Source organism: Silurus meridionalis, chromosome 1, assembly GCF_014805685.1.
Source record: "Silurus meridionalis isolate SWU-2019-XX chromosome 1, ASM1480568v1, whole genome shotgun sequence".
Classification (NCBI taxonomy): domain Eukaryota; kingdom Metazoa; phylum Chordata; class Actinopteri; order Siluriformes; family Siluridae; genus Silurus; species Silurus meridionalis.
Genome location: NC_060884.1, coordinates 34277248 through 34300236, shown reverse-complemented (window position 1 = coordinate 34300236; position 22989 = coordinate 34277248). Strand labels below are relative to the sequence as shown.

General features: G+C 39.1%; 1 protein-coding gene and 1 non-coding gene across 3 annotated transcripts in view; one reads left to right on the top strand and one right to left on the bottom strand.

The window, feature by feature from the left end:
* The window catches only part of vdrb (vitamin D receptor b), a 36449-nt gene extending 21909 nt beyond the window's left edge, over positions 1-14540 (bottom strand). Inside the window, exons 1-3 of one of the 2 annotated variants that reach the window (XM_046860602.1) lie at positions 13843-14540; positions 13479-13646; positions 9821-12999 (exon numbers count right to left, since the gene is read on the bottom strand). Coding sequence is in view for 1 of the 2 variants with exons in the window: in XM_046860591.1 (XP_046716547.1) it covers positions 13479-13494 (16 nt within the window). In the remaining variant the exon portion in view is untranslated. The remainder of the gene's footprint in view (positions 1-9820; positions 13000-13478; positions 13647-13842) is intronic. The other variant, XM_046860591.1, reaches the window with a different exon arrangement.
* A 7658-nt stretch (positions 14541-22198) lies between these two features.
* trnaq-uug lies at positions 22199-22270 on the top strand. The gene has a single exon. It is a non-coding gene; the product is annotated as a tRNA-Gln (tRNA).
* Positions 22271-22989: the final 719 nt, after the last annotated feature.

Sequence of the window (22989 nt, the reverse complement as noted above, 5' to 3'; positions counted from 1 at the left end):
CCCTTTCATTGCAGATTTAAAGCTCATTGGGTTATTAATGCTTTTAAAAGATTTATTTATTTATTTATATATAATTAAAAAAAACCTGAAAACCTGTTTTTTTTTTTCGTACTAAGGTCGTGTGACCTCTTAATATAGGCCTCTGGAAATATGAACAGTGAACAGAGCGATGAAACGTGATTAGCATTGCTAGCTAAATTAGCGTTCTGATTAATTATTAAACAAAGCATACGATGCTGTGTGTTTTTGGTGGGTGTGGCTTAACCAGAGTTCTTTCATTGTTTTTCTCTCGCTCGCCTTGACCTCTGATCGGCTCCATTGATTGGTGGATTTTGTCTTCTTCACTTCACTGTTCAAACTCTGACCTTTGCATGTCATATGATCATGAGACCATGTGACCTGTTTTTTGACCCACTTGTAGGTGAGGAAGAGAAAATAGTGAAAACACATTGTGCAATACGGTGTGTAGTGTGAATGTTAAACGCAGAGTTAGCGAGATGAAAGCTAGGGGGTTAATGATTGGTCAAAGCATTCATCAGAAACGGTTCTGATTGGTTGGCAGACAATCAGACGTTTCTGTGGTTCTGATAGTGAACTGATCTGATCTGAAGCACACAGGTGACTTCATGTGAGTTTCTCAGGGTTTGGAGAGTTTGCTAGTGTTACATTCCCGTAAAAAAGAGCGACTGTACTGCAACATTTTTCCGTACGCTTTTATTACAATAAAAACATTGCAAATAGTAAACATTAGCATAAACGGCAGAAATACATCACTCTTCAGTTCTGGACTCTTATTGGTCAGAAGCCCTAATAACGTTTACATTTACGCTATTTCGGAATACGCCCTTATCCAGAGCGACTTACATTTATCTCATTCATACAGTGGTGAACAGTAATAACGTAAATTTAACTCGTTACTGTGGGGAGACTTAATTTCACTACATTTCAAAGTCAAATATTTGACTTTTTACTCAACAAAATGTAGTGAAATCAGTCGTCCCTTTTTATTAATGAGGATAAAAACGTAACTGGTGAAACACGCAGCGAGTCACCAATCAGGATCGAGCGCACGCTCTGTTTTACACGTGTTCTGATCGGCGCTCGGTGTATCTACTGATCACCAACATACAGTTCAGCATCAGTTCAACATCAAGCAGAACATTTAGAGAGGAATAAATGATGAAGAAACTCCAGACTTAAACTCACCACAACACACGTGACCTCGTTTACACGTTTTTATTTTGAAGTAGTTGAAAAGAAGGTTTTGTGTTCATGATAATTGTAATAGAAATCAATCAGTGTTTGAGTCTTTAATATCATTCTATTAATAGATCAATGTGCTGAGAGTCACATTCGAGTCTTTACACATAAACTGAGGTGATTAAGTGAAAAATCTTGTGAAAAAAATGATCACAGGAACAATAGAGTTATAATAAATCACTCCTTTGGATACTTAAGTACATTTAAAGGAATAAAACTTTTTTACATTTACTTAAGTGAATGTTTAAATGGACACTTTTACTTTACTGGAGTCATAATTTACAGAGTGAATCTACTTTATCTCAACTACATGCTTTGTGTACTTCTTCCAGCTCTGGGGTTAAGGGCCTTGCTCAGGGGCCCAGACGTGGCAGCTCGGTGTGGCTGGGATGCTTGACCTTCTAAAAGAGGTTGATTTATCGGTTAAGAAAGGAGTCTCCAGTGTCACTGCTTCGTAAAGGTCGAGTTTTTCCGGATATTATACGTAGTAAAAAATAGTAAAGTGATGTGGCTTCACCCCCACTGCACTTTATTTCAGGAGGAAACAATGAGCAGGTGATTAAAGATCGAGCTCTGGGTTACAGCACAGTCATGTTAGATGCGTGAGGGACACGTGAAAACGTTTCAGGACACGTGAGGAGAAAATGACTCACCACTATCTAGAATCTATAATCTCCCCCTTATGGAAAACAGGACAAAGTTAACACCGGGCAGAGCCAAGCGCTCGACCTTGAGCACTCTGCCTTTATACATTCCATATGTACAACCCAGTGCGAAAGTTTGTGCACCCCAAGGAGAAAAAAAATTTTTTTCCCCCCTTGTTATGGAAAAAACGTCACAATACATACAATTACATTTATATAAGAAAAATAATAATAAAACATATATCTTATTTTTGAAATCGTTTCTATTTAGTAGTGTAAATATTTTCTTTTGCTTTTGTCATCATGTGTATGTGATATGAACATGTGTAAAATTAAGAATCATTGCATGTTATTTTTACATCACAAAACAATAATAAAAGGAGGAGAGGGGGTACAAATTTTTGCACAACTCATCTGCCTGTACATATTTACATATTTTATCTCATTCCCACACAAACCCGTATTTTACATCAGTCTTCTGGGAATAATTGTTTTTTTCTGTACCTGTAAATTAAAGACGAGACTTTTTTCCTCATTAGGAAAAGCAGGGGGGGGGTAGAAACTTTTGCACTCATTAGAATTAATTTAGTTTAGTGAATAAAGGTTGTGTGTGTGGTGATGTAAACATTAGTGATGTCAGAGTGACACTGAGTCATCACCGACTGTTCACGTGTATTAGAGTGACCTTTGACCCCGAGTCCACGTCCAAACCGAGTGTCAAAATAGAACACTGATAAAATGAAAGAAACAGAAAACGGGTAAAAAAAAATGTTTTCTGTCGTTAATATTTCATCATCATAATTAAAAAAGCCATGAGAATTCCCAGCCAATGAAATGAAAATTTAAATAAAATAAAAATATTCATGAATAAGCAAATGAGATGGGTTGGGCTTATACCGCATACTCAATCTACCTTTATTATCAAACATCAACATGATCCAGCTCACACCAGCCAACATTTACACTCTCCTGATTCACTTAGCGCTAACTTTTCCATGACAACCGCAATTTGGTTTGTTGCTAACATTAGCTGTACGAAATTAGCTCAGGGTCAGTAGCTAAACATTTCTTGCTAGTGTTGCTAGTGAACATCTGCATACATTGAGCTTGTTGGAAGCCCCGCCCCCAATTCAGTTACACACAACATAATTACGTTATGTTACGGCACTCAGAGTTTAACACACTTACTAATACACAAATACCAATACAGGTACACACACATACACATACACCTACACACACACACACACACACACACAGCACATTTAATATACACATACATACACACAGTACATTTAATATACATAACACACACACAACACATTCAGCACATTCAACACACACAACACATACACACAGCACATTCAATACACATAACACATACACACAGCATTCAACACACAACACATACACACAGCACATTCAACACACAACACATACACACAGTACATTTAATATACACATACACAGCATATTCAACACACAACATATACACTCAGCATATCAACACACATAACATACACACACACACAGCATATTTAATATACACAACATATACACAGTACATTCAACACACATACACAGCATATTCAATACACACAACATATATACACTAGCATATTCAACACATACAACACATACACTCAGCACATTCAATACACATAATACATATACACAGCACATATCAACACACACAACATATATACACACAGTATATTCAATATATATAATATATATACACAGCATATTCAATACACACATACATATATATATATACATAGCATATCTAATAATAATAACATATACACATAGCACATTCAACACACACATATACATATATACACATACATATATATATAATATATATACACATATATACACAGCACATTTAATATACATAATACATATATATACATAATATATACATAATATACATACACATACACATATATATATACATAGCATATTCAACATACACACACATACATACAGCATATTCAACACATATAATATATACATATACACACAGTAATATTCAATATACATAACATATACACACATACATACATATATACACAGTATATTCAACACACACAACACATACATACACATACACACAGCATATTTAATATACACAACATACACACTCAGTATATTCAACACACATACATACAGCATATTCAACACATACAACATATACACTCAGCATATTCAACACACAACACATACACACAGCACATTCAACACACACAATACACACACTCAGCACATTCAACACACACAACACACACTCAGCATTCAACACACACAACACATACACACAGCACATTCAACACACACATACACATACACACAGTACATTCAACACACACACACACTCAGCACATTCAACACACATAACACACACTCAGCACATTCAACACACACACACATACACTCAGCACATTCAACACACACAACACATACACTCAGCACATTCAACAAACACAACAAATACACACAGCATATTCAACACACACACACATACACTCAGCACATTCAACAAACACAACAAATACACAGCACATTCAAAACACACGACACATACACACAGCATATTCAACACACACATAATACATATATCCTATTTAACACACTCACACACTCGCTTAACACGTACACACACAACACACATACACAGCACATTCAATATACACAACACATACACACAGCACATTCAACACACACACAACACATACACTCAGCACATTCAACATACACAACAAATACACACAGCACATTTAACATACACAACACACACATTTAGCACATTCAACAAACACAACAAATACACACAGCACATTCAACAAACATAACACATACACACAGCACATTCAATATACACAACACATACACACAGTACATTCAACACACACACAACACATACACTCAGCATTCAACAAACACAACAAATACACACAGCACATTTAACACACACGACACATACACACAGCACATTCAACACACACATAATACACATATCCCATTTAACACACTCACACACTCGCTTAACACGTACACACACAACACACATACACAGCACATTCAATATACACAACACATACACACAGCACATTCAACACGCATAACACATACACTCAGCACATTCAACATACACAACAAATACACACAGCACATTTAATATACACAACACACACATTTAGCACATTCAACAAACACAACAAATACACACAGCACATTCAACAAACATAACACATACACACAGCACATTCAATATACACAACACATACACACAGTACATTCAACACACACACAACACATACACTCAGCATTCAACAAACACAACAAATACACACAGCACATTTAACACACACAACACATACACAAAGCACATTCAACATACACAACACACACACTCAGTAATATTCAACACACACACAATACACACAGCACATTCAACATACACAACAAATACACACAGCACATTCAATACACACATAATATACACATCCCATTTAACACACTCACACACTCGCTTAACACGTATACACACAACACACAGCATATCAATATACACAAAACACAAAACATATTCTATACATACATACATATATATATATATATATATACACACATATACAACACACAAACACAGTAGATTCAATATACACAATAGACACACACAACATATTTAATATACAGGACATTCAACACACACAATACACACACTCAGCACATTCAACACACACAACACATACACACAGCATTCAACACACACACAACACACAGCACATTCAACACACACAACACACACACTCAGCACATTCAACACACACAACACACACTCACACACTCGCTTAACACGTACACACACAACACACAGCATATTCAATATACACAAAACACAAAACATATTCTATACATACATATATATATATATATATATACACACATATACAACACACAAACACAGTAGATTCAATATACACAATAGACACACACAACATATTTAATATACACAGGACATTCAACACACACAACACACACTCAGCACATTCAACACACACAACACATACACTCAGCACATTCAACACACAACACATACACTCAGCACATTCAACACACAACACATACACAGCATATTTAACACACACAACACATACACTCAGCACATTCAACAAACACAACAAATACACACAGCACATTTAACACACACGACACATACACTCAGCACATTCAACACACACGACACATACACACAGCATATTCAACACACACAACATATACACACAGCACATTCAACACACACAACATATACACTCAGCACATTCAACAAACACAACAAATACACACAGCACATTCAACACACACACACACACTCAGCACATTCAACACACACACAACACATACACACAGCACATTCAACACACACACAACACACACTCAGCACATTCAACACACACAACACACACTCAGCACATTCAACACACACAACACATACACACAGCACATTCAACACACAACACACACACTCAGCACATTCAACACACACACACACACACACACACACACACACTCAGCACATTCAACACACACACACACAACACATACACAGCACATTCAACACACACACAAAAGAGACACAATATGAACACAAAATAAACTACCTAAACAGTACACACACTTTCCACAAAATGCACACAACACACACATGCACACACATATAACCCTTCCCACATCCCCAATAACATTTATACCAGCTCCAGTCTGTGTGTGTGTGTGTGTGTGTGTGTGTGTGTGTGTGTGTGTGTTGGGTCAGTTCAGGTCCAGAACACACATTAAATTCTGGTGTCCTTAAACAAACCCTTCAGCAGAGACTTCGCAAGACTGCACTACAGTCTCTCTCTCTCTCTCTCTCTCTCTCTCTCTTTCCCTTTTCCTACAAAACACACACACACACACACACACACACACACACACACACACACACACACACACTCACACACACGACTCCACTAAGACACACTCAGAAAAGATATTTTCCACTAAACGTCTCAGTTTTTCCTACAACTTGTGGCTGAATCCATCTGCTAGAGAAACTGAATCACGTGCAGAAGATTGAAAGCTTCACATCGCACACGTCAGTCAAAGCTACAGTGAAACACTGACCTCGTCCTTCACTCCTCTCCCCAACACACACACACACACACACACACACACACACACACACACACAACCAAACACACTTTATTTATGTAACCCTATCTCTTTTTATATATATATATGAAACCAACAATACAAGAAACAACAACGCAATAATAAACATATAAATAAAAACCTAAATAAATAAAGTTTGTTTTTAAAAGAACATTAAGAAGTGTTAATAAATCAATAATCGATACATAAAAATGTCGCTTTTTATTCTCTTAAATCCTGTTTTTTGTTTTGGTTCTTTATTTTATTTTATTTATTTTTTGGTAATTAATGAATTGTAAATTTTTGTAAATTTGAAAACATTTTGTCTCAATTATTTAAAAAAAGTCTGAAAATAGAAAATAAGCTAAAATATGAACTAGAATAAATTGAGGATGTAATAAAGAAGCTACAATTGAATATAAAAAAGTAATGAATGTGTTTTTAATATGAATTATCTGTTGCACACAAATAATAATTTCACAAATAATAGTTGGATTGTAGGATGAGATAAACCTTCATTAGTCCCACACTGGGGAAATGTTATAGCAGCAGAAATGTGAAGCAGAGACACAGTACAAATACATACAGTTCAGAATATAAATAAATAAGAAGGAAGCAATAATAATAGTATTGACACTTAAACAAATAAACTGCACTTGGTAATATTGCGCAGTTTAATTTGAGGAAATGCTGTTAGAGTTCGAGTGTAACGGTACACAAAACTCACGGTACCTCGGGTTTTAAGTCACGGTTTCAGTACAGTTGGGGGAAGAAATGCAAAACATAATTGCTTGTCGCAGTTTATTATTATTATTAACTTTTCTAAAAATCAACATTTGTAGTTTACATTTTTTTTATTATTTTAAATCAAATGTCTACTTGATTAAATAAAATGTAAATTAAAATGTTAATATTTGATCAAAATAAAAGAGAATTAATCAAATTACTTTAATACACTTTTTTATAAGATTGATTAAACTGAGTGATCAATTAAATTACATTTATTAAATACAATTAAATAAATAAATAAAAAATTTATTAAATAGTTAACATTTGTTAGACCTCATTTGGGTAATACAGATGTGTATGTAAGTGTGTGTGTGTGTGTGTGTGTGTGTGCGTGTGTGTGTGTATATGTAAGTGTGTGTGTGTGTATGTAAGTGTGTGTGTGTTTTACATTTATTATAAAATGTTCTAAAGATACAATCTACTTAACTGTTCTAATTATTTCAGCATCCTTTAACAAATGTCTTCATTGCTTCCATCCTTCATTCATTCACTCTCTCGATATGAGGAATTATCAGGATTTTCTCCTTTTTCTTTAAGAGAAATTCTTAACGCTGGACATAAAATGCTAAAGAAATTAGCCGCTAACGGTGGTACGATGGATTCTTTAGTGTTTTTATGCATGAGCAAAACAAATAGTATTTCCAGTACAGCACGAGCAGCCACAGTGACACTGCGCTAACTCTCGATTCCTTTTTACACCCCTGTTATTGTGTGTTCTCAACGTGCGAGGCGGAGACTAAACAAACATGCGGTCTGTCACTTAATAAGCTTTTTTTAATTATTGGAAATGTGCTGTGCATGGTGCTCTACAGGTCAATTGTGGAACAGCACAGAGCTTCAAGAGCCAATCACAGAGCAGGTCAGAGCTCACGAGCCAATCGCAGAGCAGCTCAGAGCTTCACGAGCCAATCGCAGAGCAGCTCAGAGCTTCACGAGCCAATCACAGAGCAGCTCAGAGCTTCACGAGCCAATCACAGAGCAGCTCAGAGCTTCACGAGCCAATCGCAGAGCAGCTCAGAGCTTCACGAGCCAATCGCAGAGCAGCTCAGAGCTTCACGAGCCAATCACAGAGCAGCTCAGAGCTTCACGAGCCAATCACAGAGCAGCTCAGAGCTTCCAAGCCAATCACAGAGCAACTCAGAGCTTCACGAGCCAATCGCAGAACAGCTCAGAGCTTCACGAGCCAAACACAGAGCAGCTCAGAGCTTCACGAGCCAATCACAGAGCAGCTCAGAGCTTTACTAACCAATCACAGAGCAACTCAGAGCTTCACGAGCCAATCGCAGAACAGCTCAGAGCTTCACGAGCCAATCACAGAGCAGTTTAGAGCTTCACGAGCCAATCACAGAGCAGCTCAGAGCTTCACGAGCCAATCACAGAGCAGCTCAGAGCTTCACGAGCCAATCACAGAGCAGCTCAGAGCTTCACGAGCCAATCGCAGAGCAGCTCAGAGCTTCACGAGCCAATCACAGAGCAGCTCAGAGCTTCAAGAGCCAATCGCAGAGCAGCTCAGAGCTTCAAGAGCCAATCAGAAAACAGCACAGAGCTCCGTGAGCCAATCATTGAGCAATTTGTGTTTCATCGCGGTTTCTTAGTGACAAGACAGCTGTATTTATGTGGTATTAATTTCAAGAGAAATAAAAAGAAAATGTAACAATAAACAGATAAAAATTGTGTGTATAGAAATAGAAGTCTGACTGGTGTGGTATCAGAGCAGTAAAACAGCATGGAGAATAATCCACCCTGCTGCAGTAACAGTATCTCCTCTTCATCTCTCTACCACAGGGTGGATTATTTTTCTTTAATAACATGCCCCATCATGCATTACCCCTTACATAATCACCCCTGCCCTTACATAATTACCCCTACCCTCCCTTCCCCTCCCCTCCCCAGGCTAAATGCTAAGGTAGAAACGTGGAGGAAAAACTCACACCGTACATCAGCGTCACTCCAAGTCCCGGTGTGTATCAGCAAAAACACTAATCCCCCCGTGTGTTTACTCCTGTCTTCCACTGTAACTCAAGCATGTGCACACACACACACACACAACATACATGACCAAAGAGCATGAGCGACTCCTCCTTCCTCGCTTTCTTTTACTTCCGTACAGGGTCTCTCTATCCCGTGAAAGAACACACACACACACACACACACACACACACACACACACACACACACACACACACAGCCTCCCCTTACACGGGCCTCTGTACAGCGCTCCAGTCAAGGCCTAACAGCTTCTTTCTACAGTTACATAAATGGCGCACACACACACACACACACACACACACACACACGCGCGTTCCTAGCGCAGAAACAAACACAATCACAATAATAATACAAACACTAGGCCGTGTTTCGATGACATCATTACAGGAGCTACATCTGGCCGTAACCATGACGCCCAATTGTTTCCAGGCCTCCACACCGGGGCTTATTTCATACAGTGGTATTTCATTTCAAAAACGTTGTTTTTTTCCCCGTATCGTGCGTAGACCTCGACGCGGTGATACATCTACGAAACATGGAGACGTTTATTTTTAAAAAGGCATGTTTAAAAAAAATAAATAAACAAAACAGGAACTTGCAGAAGTGACGGGCGAGGCTGGGAAGTGATACAGTTACCATGGCGATTGTCAACCTTAGCTAAGGTGGGATTGAAAATCAAATAAATCAAACAGCAATGAAGAAATCAACTTCACAATCGATCAGAAATCCTGCTTGGGAAGTCGGGAACGTGTTCTCGTAACCTGAGTTCAGAAAATAACGTCAAAACAAAATGGCCGCTCGAGTGAACACAGAAGTGACTTCTGATCTTTCGATTTATTTGAGATTTCAAGTTGCCAAATCTGTAACAGTTAAATAAATATACCTCGCTCGTCACAGCTAGCTGACCTAGCTCCTAGCAACACGCTAGCTGGGAGGTGGAAGCTCAGTGGTTATGGTATTGGACTGTGGTTTGGAAGGTTACAAACATCACCAACACCAAACTGCTACTGCTGGGCCCTTAAACAAGGCCCTCAACTGCTCAGTTGAAAATAGAAGATAGAAAGTGATTAAACACACCATCATCATCATCATCATCATCATCATCATGGGGAAAAAGTATCAGGTTTTGATCTGATTGAATTGTTGCTCATCAGTGAAGTAACCTCTAGTGTAATAAATCCCACCGGATCTTCCTACACCTGAGCCATCAAACATCTTCCAACTCAGCACGAGCAGATCGGCACGAACCAGACGAGATAAAATGTCCTCGAATGTATTGGACCTTTTCTTTTCCCTCAACAACGTTTTTGATCTCGCGAGGAACTAAAACCCGATTCGATGCCGTAGTGTGGACTTTAAAGTCATTTGTTTCGAGTTGAATGAGTCACATGACGTCATAGACGTGGGTTACCTGTTTGTCCATTTGAAGACACTTGTCAAAAGTGAAACCCTAGTAGTGAGACCTACTGATAATGTGTTACTATGGCAACCGTTAATAGGAACGCTTGCTGGCGGTTTGGATCACAGCAGGGTGGTGACTCGTGTGAAGGGAGTGCTTCGACTCTCAGGTAGCGTAATAAAAAATAAAAATAAAAAAAACAGACATTTCACTACTTTTCACACCATTCATTTCAAACGAAGTACACGATACGGTGAAACCTGTGGACACCTGACCATAAGATTGCTATGTGCCTCTTTTTCATCATCCCATTCCACATTAATCTCCATGTGCTGATATCATCAGCTGTAATAAGGGAAGATGTTCCACTGGATTTTGTGGAGATTCTTTCAGCCACATTCATCCATGTTCAATAGGGTTGGAGTTCTATAGCAGGAGATCTTCCACATCTTCCAAAACATGGAAAGCAGATCTCCATGGAGCGGCATTTAGTGCTGGAACAGATTTGGTTCTTCTCGTTCAGGTGAATCTCCAACTCTGTAAATCTCCACCATGTACCAAAGACAAGAGGAGTTCCTGTTCCAGATGTTTTGGAACTTTGTACAGAATAAATAAACAGATCTCAGTCTGATAAAGGGTGGTGTGATTATACAGCACACACACACACACACACACACACACACACACACACACACACACACACACACAGGTTTCATCACAGCAGCAGCCACTTCAGAGCCTGCGATCAACACTGAGCTAATGCAACTTAACAGTAGTGTGTGTGTGTGTGTGTGTGTGTGTGTGTGTGTGTGTGTGTGTGTGGTCTAATTTTACAAGCCTCCACTAACACAGGTGTCAGATATTAAAAACACACTGTGTATATTAATCACCACACATTAAGCAAGAATAAAGGTCAGGAATATAATAGTGTGTGTGTGTGTGTGTGTGTGTGTGTGTGTGTGTGTGTGTGTGTGCGCGTGTGTCGCTGAACCAGAAAAATAATCAGAGACTGTAGTGTGTGATATGATAAAGCGACGTTACAGTTACCATAATTACAACTCAAGAATAAAATTAATTTAATAATAATGTTTTTTTATCTGATTATAGTTACATCTGAACAGGAAATTCTCGGGTTTTTCCCACGTACGTTTCTGCACCTGACGTCGATCGCTCCCTCAGGGGCGTCTCTGAAACTGAAACCTCGTTTCCCCTCGTCTACACGTCTGACACTGGAGACTCCTTACATAAACGTGACAAATAACACGAGAGTTCGAGTCCCTGTGAACGAGCCGTTGCTATGGAAATGCTAACATATGATAAAGACCTGTAAATCAACGCTACTCCAATCAGAATCCAGAACTCCAGAACCAATCAGAACTGTCAGAGAATCGAGTCAAACGAAACGATCCGTATTTAATATAATAATATTTATTTTTGTCCTGTAAATATTTATTTATTATTTTCTCTATAAACCTAAAGTGCTTTTAACTCGGTTACATTTCAGTGTTGTGTTTCTGGGAATAAAAACTTATCTCCCGAATACTCATCCATCCATCAGCCAATAGGATGACAGATATTTTAATTAAGTGCTGATCATTTGCATATTCATATTATAAATTAATCAGGCCTGTAGTTCATGAAAAAACATGTAAATGAAGTTATTTTTGATTCAGGTGTGACCTTTACTTCTTAATCACCACGTAAACACGATGTTCTGGTTTTCTGCGATGGAAAGAAAAGAAAGAGTGTAAAGTATAAATATAAACGGAAAAAGATCGTTTTTACTAATTAATTCAATAAAAAAAAAACACGTCGCTAAAAATAGATATATAATTATTCATTACTTTTAACCTGGATTTTTTTACATTTCTTAAAAATAAATAAAACGTTACAAAAATGTATAAAATTTCCCTTTTCTTTTATATTTCAGAGTGAAGTCCTGAATACACGTGTCCCCTTTTATAAATCAGTTCACATCAAATGTGTTTCTGTGCACTTTACAATGTTCATCATTAAAAAAAGAAATGAGAAACACTGATTATAAAGATGTCAAAAGGGAAGTTCACACAGTGTGTGTGTGTGTGTGTGTGTGTGTGTGTGTGTGTGTGTCCTATATGATGTCGCAGCTGCAAATGGCTGCAGGAGGAAGCTGCAGTGCTAACAGGACCTCTCTCTCTCTCTCTCTCTCTCTCTCTCCTTACCCGAGTTCCTTTGCATTTCTCTTTTCACATCAGTGTGCGTGTCCGTGCGCGCGCTTCTCTTCTTCTTTCTCTTCTCCGTCGCTGTGTTTTTCCTCCCCTCGTTTCCGCGAACCGTTTTTTCTCCCCGCTTTTCTTTTTTTTTCCCGCGTGCACGTGCATTAATGCAACCTACCCACACACACACACACACACACACACACAAAACACGGTGTAACAGTGTAGCCTAAAAGTTCCTCGTGCACAGGACACTGAAGTTCAGATCATATTCAGCGCGCGCACAAGGAGCAAAAAAGCGACACGCGCGCGCCAAGACGGAGATTAATAATAATAATAATAATAATAATAATAATAATCTGGTTGTTACCTCATCATGAGCACTACAGCGCTGTCGGTTGTGTTGTTGTTGTTTGTGTCTCGCGCCTCCTCGTTTTGCTTTTTCTTTTTAAATCTCCACTTCCGCTCCTGCAACCTTCTCTGTTTAACCTTCTCTCACTATTTACTTCTCTCCTTCCGTTTTCTGCTTGTTTTCTCTCTTTCTCTTCTCTGTCTCGTGCTATCACGTCCCCCTGGAACTTTTCTGAGATTTTTTCCCCTCCTCTTTCTTCTTCTTCTTCTTCTTCTCCTCCTTCTTGAACGTACTGTACGTGCGCGTGTTTATCTCATTCCTATGGCGAGAAGTTGGCGCCAGCTATAGGCGCGCGCACACACACACACACACACACACACACACCGAGGCGTGGAGGAGGAGGAGGAGGAGGAGAAACGCTGATGAGACGCAGCAGAAATGTGATTCTGTTCTTCTCGGTCCTCGCGCGCGAATGATGAAGATTATACACGTGTGTGTATTTGTGAAATACACCGCAGAGCGCGCGCCTGCTGACCGGAGCGTGTGTACAGAAACACGCACAAACTTTGAACCTACGTAAAAAAAAAATGCGCACAGGTCGAACTCCAGCGAGGAAAAAATAAAAAAGCTCGTGCTCGGATCCTGCGCACGCACCCACCGGCCGTGCCACACACACACACACACACACAAGCGCGCGCCCGCGCGCACACGTTCCGACGTTCCGGGACGACTCCCTCCCAAAACACACACACACACACACACACACACGTACGCGCACGAGGGGTGTGTCGTGACGTCACGCAGCCAAGGAGGTAAACAACTCGCTCGGTGCGCGCGAGAAAGCGCCGCAATACAGAAATAGCACAAAATGAAACCGAATTAAACGCCGTGATTCGCATCACATCATGTCATACAACCACCGTGCTTCCGCTCCAACATTCAGCCTAAATATCATCATCATCATCATCATCATCATCATCATCATAATAAGCAGGTTTCATAAACGTGAGAGTCACGGGATGTATAGAGTTGCCAGATCCCCGGATTTCCATCTTAAGAGAGTCTGTCCTGTTTATTCACACAAACTGGTCACTGTGGTGTGGTGTATAATTTATTTCCTCCCAGATACTAAACAATACAGCATTATCATCATCATTATCATCATCATCATCATCATCAACCCTGCATTCTGCAAGTGACCATCAAAAACAGCATGGCCTCTCACAGGATCAACACTTTATTAGTGATAGTATGTTCAAGGGACATGAACCAACCACCCCATATACCCCTAGACCTCCCCTTCCCCAAGACCCCCCTTCCCCTAGACATCCCCTTCCTCTAGACCGCCTCTTTCCCTAGACCTACCCTTCTTCTAGATCTACCCTTCCCCTAGATCTCCCCTTCCCCTAGACCTACCCTTTCCCTAGACCTCCCCTACCCCTAGACCTACCCTTTCCCTAGACCTACCCTTCCCCTAGATCTCCCCTTTCCCTAGACCTACCCTTCCCCTAGACCTACCCTTCCCCTAGACCTACCCTTTCCCTAGACCTCTGCTTCCCTAGACCTACCCTTCCCTAGATCCACCCTTCCCTAGAGCTACCCTTCTTTAGACCTACCCTTCCCCTAGAGCTACCCTTTTCCTAGATCTCCCCTTCCCCTATACCTACCCTTTCCCTAGACCTCCCCTTCCCCTAGATCCACCCTTCCCCAAGACCTACCCTTCCCCTACCTACCCGTTCTCTAGACCTACCCTTCCCCTAGATCTACCCTTCCCCTAGACCTTCCCTTCCCCTAGATCTACCCTTCCCCTAGACCTCCCTTCCCTAGATCTCCACTTCCCCTAGACCTTCCTTTCCCCTAGATCTCCCCTTCCCCTAGACCTACCCTTTCCCTAGACCTCCGCTTCCCCGAGACCTACCCTTCCCCTTGATCTCCCCTTCCCCTAGACCTACCCTTTTCCTAGACCTCCCCTTCCCATAAACCTACCCTTCCCCTAGATCAGTGGTCGGCAACCTTCACCACACAAAGAGCCATTTGGCCCTGTTTCCCACAAAAAAGAAAACACTGGGAGCCACAAAACCCTTTTGACATTTAAATTGAAATAACACTACATGTAACGTTTTTTTTTTTTGCCTTTATGCTATGTATAATCAAACCATAATGTGTTGCATTTATGAAATCAATGAACTGCAGAGAAAATGAAATTACATTTCTGCATGCAACAAAAACAATTTTGAACTCCTTAAAAAAAGACATTGGGTTGAAGGTTACTTTCAAGTAAAATACTCAATGTCTATTTGAGTCCTTCTTGTATTTATGAAAAGAACACCTAACATAAATTATCCACCGGCAGCAAACCAAAAATGCCGTCCTCTTCTGTGTGCCATCATCCTTTTACTGGTGCAAGCAGTCAGCTGTCAACCTGAATAATAAAAGGACTATTTCACAGAAAAATGAAAAGGCTGCTTGTTTATTCTGGAAATGTCTTGCGACATTTGACTTTTTGTTGTTTGCTAGTTTCTCATTACATATTAAGCATACTGGTAAACCAGTCTGGTCAACAGTGAAAGCATATGAATCTGCCCACGTAGCATTAAACATTCTGTTTTCTTCAGACACTTTTCTTTTCTTAGAATTCTCCATAGTTGGCCTACCTGGGGTTAAAAAGTTTAAGAAGTCGCGTGCTGGTGGCTGTCGCATATTAGCGGTTGTGACGCATATGAAGAGCAACAAAAAACTTTAACACGTTTTATTTAGATTTTACAAGATCACCAAAATCTTCAAATTTAGAATTACATTTTAAAAAGTAACGTACTAAAATAAAATAAATTTTAATTAATACTCATTATTTATTTTCCAAAGCCACAGGGAGCCGCAGAAGAGGGATGAAAGAGCCGCATGCGGCTCCGGAGCTGCGGGTTGCTGACCCCTGCCCTAGATCTACCCTTCCCCTAGACCTGCCCTCTCTCTAGAACTTCCCTCCCCATAGACCTACCCTTCCCCTAGATCTCCCCTTTTCCTAGATCTCCCCTTCCCCTAGACCTCCCCTTTACCTAGATCTACCCCCCAGTACTACTGGCCCTGGCCCCCAACCTATACACTCCACATCACCCCCTTGCCACAAGCCCTGAACACCTCCCCTAACCCCCACTGACCACTCCTCCTGCCCCCCCACCAGCATGACTAACCCACCCCAAACTAACCACACTACACACCTACCCCTGAAAAACTCAAAGGTGGCAATAATAACTCAGTGTACTTCCCTGACTCTTCTATTCCTCTTGCCTCAGGAATTTATCAAGAATGACTTTCATTTTCACTGCTGAATATGTATATATATTTATATACATACATATATCCACTTCACCAGTGTTGCAGATTAAATGCATGGTTGCCAGATCTGGACCACAACAAAAAAACTACACACTGAGAAACATCATTTCTATCACCAACTGTGTTTTTGTGTGTTACAGTTTTCATAGCAACAGTTCATTCACAGGGGAACATGCACATCTAATAATAAACTCATTCAAATACACCATCGCTATGACGACGTATTCTTCAAATAAGAACTTTATTTACCGTCTGTGGAACGAGTCTCCAGCGTCAGAACTTTCGCTTTTTTTTTCAAAGTAACAACAGAAAACAGGATGTTTGTTTAATTTTGTTTATCAAACTAAATAAAGGGGGAGAGATAAAAGAAAAGCTAAGGTAGGGAAACACTGGACAGCTGTTATAACTGTATAGAAGCACTGGACAGCTGTTATAACTGTATATAAGCACTGGACAGCTGTTATAACTGTATATAAGCACTGGACAGCTGTTATAACTCTATATAAGCACTGGACAGCTGTTATAACTCTATATAAGCACTGGACAGCTGTTATAACTGTATATAAGCACTGGACAGCTGTTATACCTGTATATAAACACTGGACAGCTGTTATAACTGTATATAAACACTGGACAGCTGTTATAACTGTATATAAACACTGGACAGCTGTTATAACTCTATATAAGCACTGGACAGCTGTTATAACTGTATATAAGCACTGGACAGCTGTTATACCTGTATATAAACACTGGACAGCTGTTATAACTGTATATAAACACTGGACAGCTGTTATAACTGTATATAAACACTGGACAGCTGTTATAACTGTATAGAAGCACTGGACAGCTGTTATAACTCTATATAAGCACTGGACAGCTGTTATACCTGTATATAAGCACTGGACAGCTGTTATAACTATATAAGCACTGGACAGCTGTTATAACTGTATAGAAGCACTGAACAGCTGTTATAACTGTATATAAACACTGGACAGCTGTTATAACGTAAACAAGACCAGATTGAAAATGACATGCCTTCATGCTGTATATAAAAAATAGAATTGCGTGTGAATTTTCAGTAGTGTAAGAGGGATACAACGCTCCAGGAAAATAATCACCTTCAGTGTAGTAACGGTGTCTCCTTCCTTTGTACATGATTAATTTAAGGAAGGATTTACAACATTGAACTGGCGGATCTGGCAACCTCGGGAGATGTTTTGAACGCGTGCCGATGTGGGTCAGTGCACTTGTGGGCTTCTCTTTCACATGGGTGTGTCCATGAATTGTGCAATAATGCAGTCCTGGAGGGATGCGTCCGTTCTGTTGGTGTGTGTGTGAGTGTGTGAGTGTGTGTGTGTGTGTGTGTGTGTGTGTGTGTGTGTGTGTGTGTGTACCCTTGCATGAGCCCCAGTAGAAAATGGTTGCATGCATCTAAGCCTGAATTTATGTATGTATGCATGTATGAATGTGTGTGTGTGTGTGTGTGTGCGTGTGTGTGTGTATGGGGTTACGCCAAGGGCAGAGCTGTTCAGTTTGGCGTGAATGTCAGAGCACGAGGTGAAGGGAAGAGAGGAAAAAAACAGAAAGCTGATGTGTTGGAATGAGAGGAAGAGGCCACGCTGAGGCGAGCAGTGAGCTACGAGGTGGTATTGTGCATTGGGGGGTGGGTGGGGGTGGGGGTGTTTAGGAGGCGTTGGCTTTCCGTTATCCTGTTTCCATCTGTCCACCACTCAACAGCCTGCGTGTGTGTGTGTCTGTGTGTGTGTCTGTGTGTGTATGTGTGTGTGTGTGTGTGCACCCTATTGTCTCGAGCCCTCTTGCATGAGTGTGTTTATGATCACTACACTCTAATCAGTCTTTCTGTTCAAACCGAATAATTTCTACATGACAACCGAGTTACAGTGTGTAATACAAATCATTACAAATAATTTAACACGCTCGAACGTCACGTCACGTCACGTGTAATTCTGCAGGACTGCGATGTTCTGTCTCTGTGGACGTGTATACGGCAGGATGAAGACGAGATGGCAGTCTTAGATTTTTCCTTTCGTTATTGAGCATCAAATTGCTCAACGTTGCCATGACAACAATTAGAGGCATTGTAATGCTGGAACAGGTTTGAGTCTCCTAGTTCAAGTGAAGGGAAAATGTCATGGTCCTGAATCCAAAGACGTCCTACACAATTGTGTGCCTCCAACAGTTTGGGGGGGAAAAAAAGGACATATGTTCGGAAAAGTCGGGTCCCGATACTTATCATTCTAACGTGAACGATTGTTAGCGGTTCCTTTCAGACGAATGTGACCTACTCAGCTACTTAGCTAGCTTTAGGTAGCAAGCAAGGATGAAATATAATCCCACGTACGTACACTGTTTACTCATTTCCATGTTCAAGGATATAATTAGCTCCACCTCCGAATCTGTGTTTGTATACCTGGAGTTCAGGGAGCATTAAATAAAAGCCATGACCATGAAGATTCCATTATGTGTGTGTGATTACATTTATTTCAAATAGAATGAATGAAATTATTATTATTTATTAATTGTTGAATGTGTTAGTGTTAAAAATGTGTAAATTAAATTGGCAAAGCACAACTATTATAATTATTATTATTACACAACAATATTAAAAAAAGTATTTATTACATTATTAATATATTTATTTTTGTTCAATATTTTATTTAATTATGACATTTATATATTATGTTAAATACATTTTATTTTAAATAAATTGTAATATTTTTGCCATTCCAGAGAAGTGTGATATTTTATATTTTGCTGTTGTTTTTTTTGGTTTTTTTTGTGTGTGTGTGTGTGTGTGTGTGTGTGTAAACCCACATTAACATAAAAACTTTTATACTGAAGTAAAAAAAAAAGAATTTGCTTGTTGCTTCAACTCAGGCTTCTGCTTGTGTTTGTTTCTGGACCATAAATAAGCTCCGCCTCCTGCATGAACAAACTGTTAAACATTGAATGTTTTTTTTTTGCAAGTGCAGTTCAGCTGTGAGGCAGCAGAGAGCGCTAAATATAAATATAAAAAATATAACAGAGCGCTCCTTTAAAGAAAAACATGATGTAAAATAAGTTCCCAATGAAAGCGGTTTGGATGGAAAATCATGTGTACCAATACGTTCTTTTTTCTATATAATGTATAATGTAAAGTATTAAAGTTACAAAAGCAGGAAATCCCTAAAAGTGTTCTGATGTTCCATTGGTAAAAACCTCTCATTCCTCCTGCTCAAAAGGTCTTTGATCTGTTTTTTTCTTGTCCTCCGTCTGTCCATCTCGTGTGCACGTGCTCGGTGTAGGTACGTGATGCAACAGGCCATGAACTCCGGCGAGAACACAAACACTGCGCTGGAATGTGCAGGAGAAAAACAGCTTTACAATGGCATTGCATCACTGTGGGTTAAAGGTCAAGGAGGCCCAGCCAATCAGCATGCAGCATGGAAGAGAGCAGAGTGGAATGTGAAAGAACTGGTGCAGGGCTTTTATCAAGTTCTCCAACACACCATGCTGTAGAGCAGGTCAAGAAGATAAATGAGAGGACTTTCTTTCTTTCTTAAATTCAGTATGTATGTTTTTATTTACTGGTTATTTTGAGCTGATTGTTGGTGCATATTTACAGCCACGACATAAAACAAAACAAAAAAGTCCAGGAAAAGAGAAAAGAATGTCGCCGGGAGTCTGAATTGTTCGTTTGAAGAACAGAAATAGAACAGAAAACATCCTTCATGAGTCACGAATACCAACACGGAGCCGGTCACATGATCACATGCCCAATTAGAAATATAAATAAATAAATGAATGAATAAATAAATAAAACCTCAATCTCTTCCAAACTTCAAAAAGGTTCAAAACCTTTAAAACAGCTGCAGTGTAGTGACGAAGGTGTGGGACGATACGAACCTGAAACTGGATCACGATATTTCATTGTATTGCGATAAAAAATATAAAAGAGAAAGGAAAGGAAAGATTTGCAGTGATCATCATCAAATACTACATTAGCAAATCAAAATGGGCTACAAAATAGAAAATGAATTTTATTGATTTATTTACAAATCAAAATTAAATCAAAATAATAAAAACAATAAATATCTCCCAGGATTCATCATCTAACCCAAACAGACGGCCAGAATTTATTCTGTCTTTAAAAACTAAACAGACAATAGAAATATCCCCAATAAAACCCCTATAAAACCCTCTGTAAACCAGAACCCCTCATAAATACAGCTTTCCTCTGACACTGGAGACTCCTTCCATCCATGCTCCAGCAACATATCATCAAGTCCCATATAATAGATACTTTCATGTGTTTTAGTCAGATTTTTTAATGTTGTTAATCAGTTTAATCACGTCAAAATGATGTAACTAAAACATTTTGATGGAATTTTGTTTTTTGAATAATTTCTTTTATAATTATGGATGGAAATTTCAGTGAGTCATATTAAAGAGTCGGTTCTTTTAACTCCCAAATGACTCTTTTTTTTAGCATGGTAGTTATGATGGGTCCTTTTTTTGCCTAAATCTGATTAAGAATGTTAAATGAAGTCCCCTTGCGCTGTAAGATATCTGTGATTATTATTTAAAACACATATAAAGAAAATGATTATAGTTTATTATCGCGGTTCCGAGCAGCGCGGTTTTCTACTGTCGCCTCTTTTTTAAAATGGCAACAGCACCCTCTGTCGGTTATTCCGAGGAACTACATGTTGTCTGTCCTTCGAGCTTGTTACCCGAACAGCTAGAAAAAGCTGATTATAACCCGAATTTACTGTAGATGCGCTCATTATAAATAAATAAATGACAGATTACTATTCAGACGTCTATTACTTTAATCGTTAACGCATTCTGGAAGTTTCACTGAATCGAGGACAGGATTAGCCACGATTAGTTAGTTATTATTATTCATCAATATATTATCATTTAAACCTCTAAAAAAGTCTCTGTTTATTAAAAATCATCTCAAAATAGATTTTACAATTATAGTTTAAAAACATTGGACTATTTATAGGAAACGGTTTCTGCTTCTACGCACGTGCTTGGTCCCATGGTGTAATGGTTAGCACTCTGGACTTTGAATCCAGCGATCCGAGTTCAAATCTCGGTGGGACCTCGTCCTGTTTTTTAATTTTTTTAAATTTCATAAAACAATTTAGTTAACTAAAACAAAAAATAATAATAATTATTACATATTTTGTGTTTTTTTACTTTGTGACAGCGCAAACAAATGGTAATAAACTACACGAAGTGTCTAATTTCACTTACTCTGGAATACAGAAGAGGGAAGTAATAAAGAACAAATACCTTGTTACTGGATTTAAGTAGATTTTTCTGGAATCAATATTTTACTTCACTGATTATTTTTCGGACAACTTTTTACTTTCACTCATTAAATATTGACACAAATATCTGTACTTTCTACTTATATTTTCACACCAGACTCCAAACTTTAGTTTTAATCTAATTGGTGACGTCAATATTTTTCAGACTGTTTTCAGACCATCAACCAGTTTCCTGTCATTGTGCAGCTTTTTCAGTCCACTGGTGCATCATTTCCTGTCTCTCACACCACAGACGTAGACTAGTTTCTGAAGCTCACAGTGAGCAGGCAGAAGGCAGTAAGAAGTCTGGGGTTAACGTGGATGAGACAGAGGGAGTCAGTGATGAGAACATGACTGATCATCATCATCATCATCTTTTCTTTGCTTGTGTTCTACATGGTGGATCTTCACCCTGAATACATTCATTAGAGAACAACATTTTAATTAGTTTTTTTTATGAATGTACTAATTAGGGCTGTCAAAATGCCAATTCAGCACTTTTATTTTATTA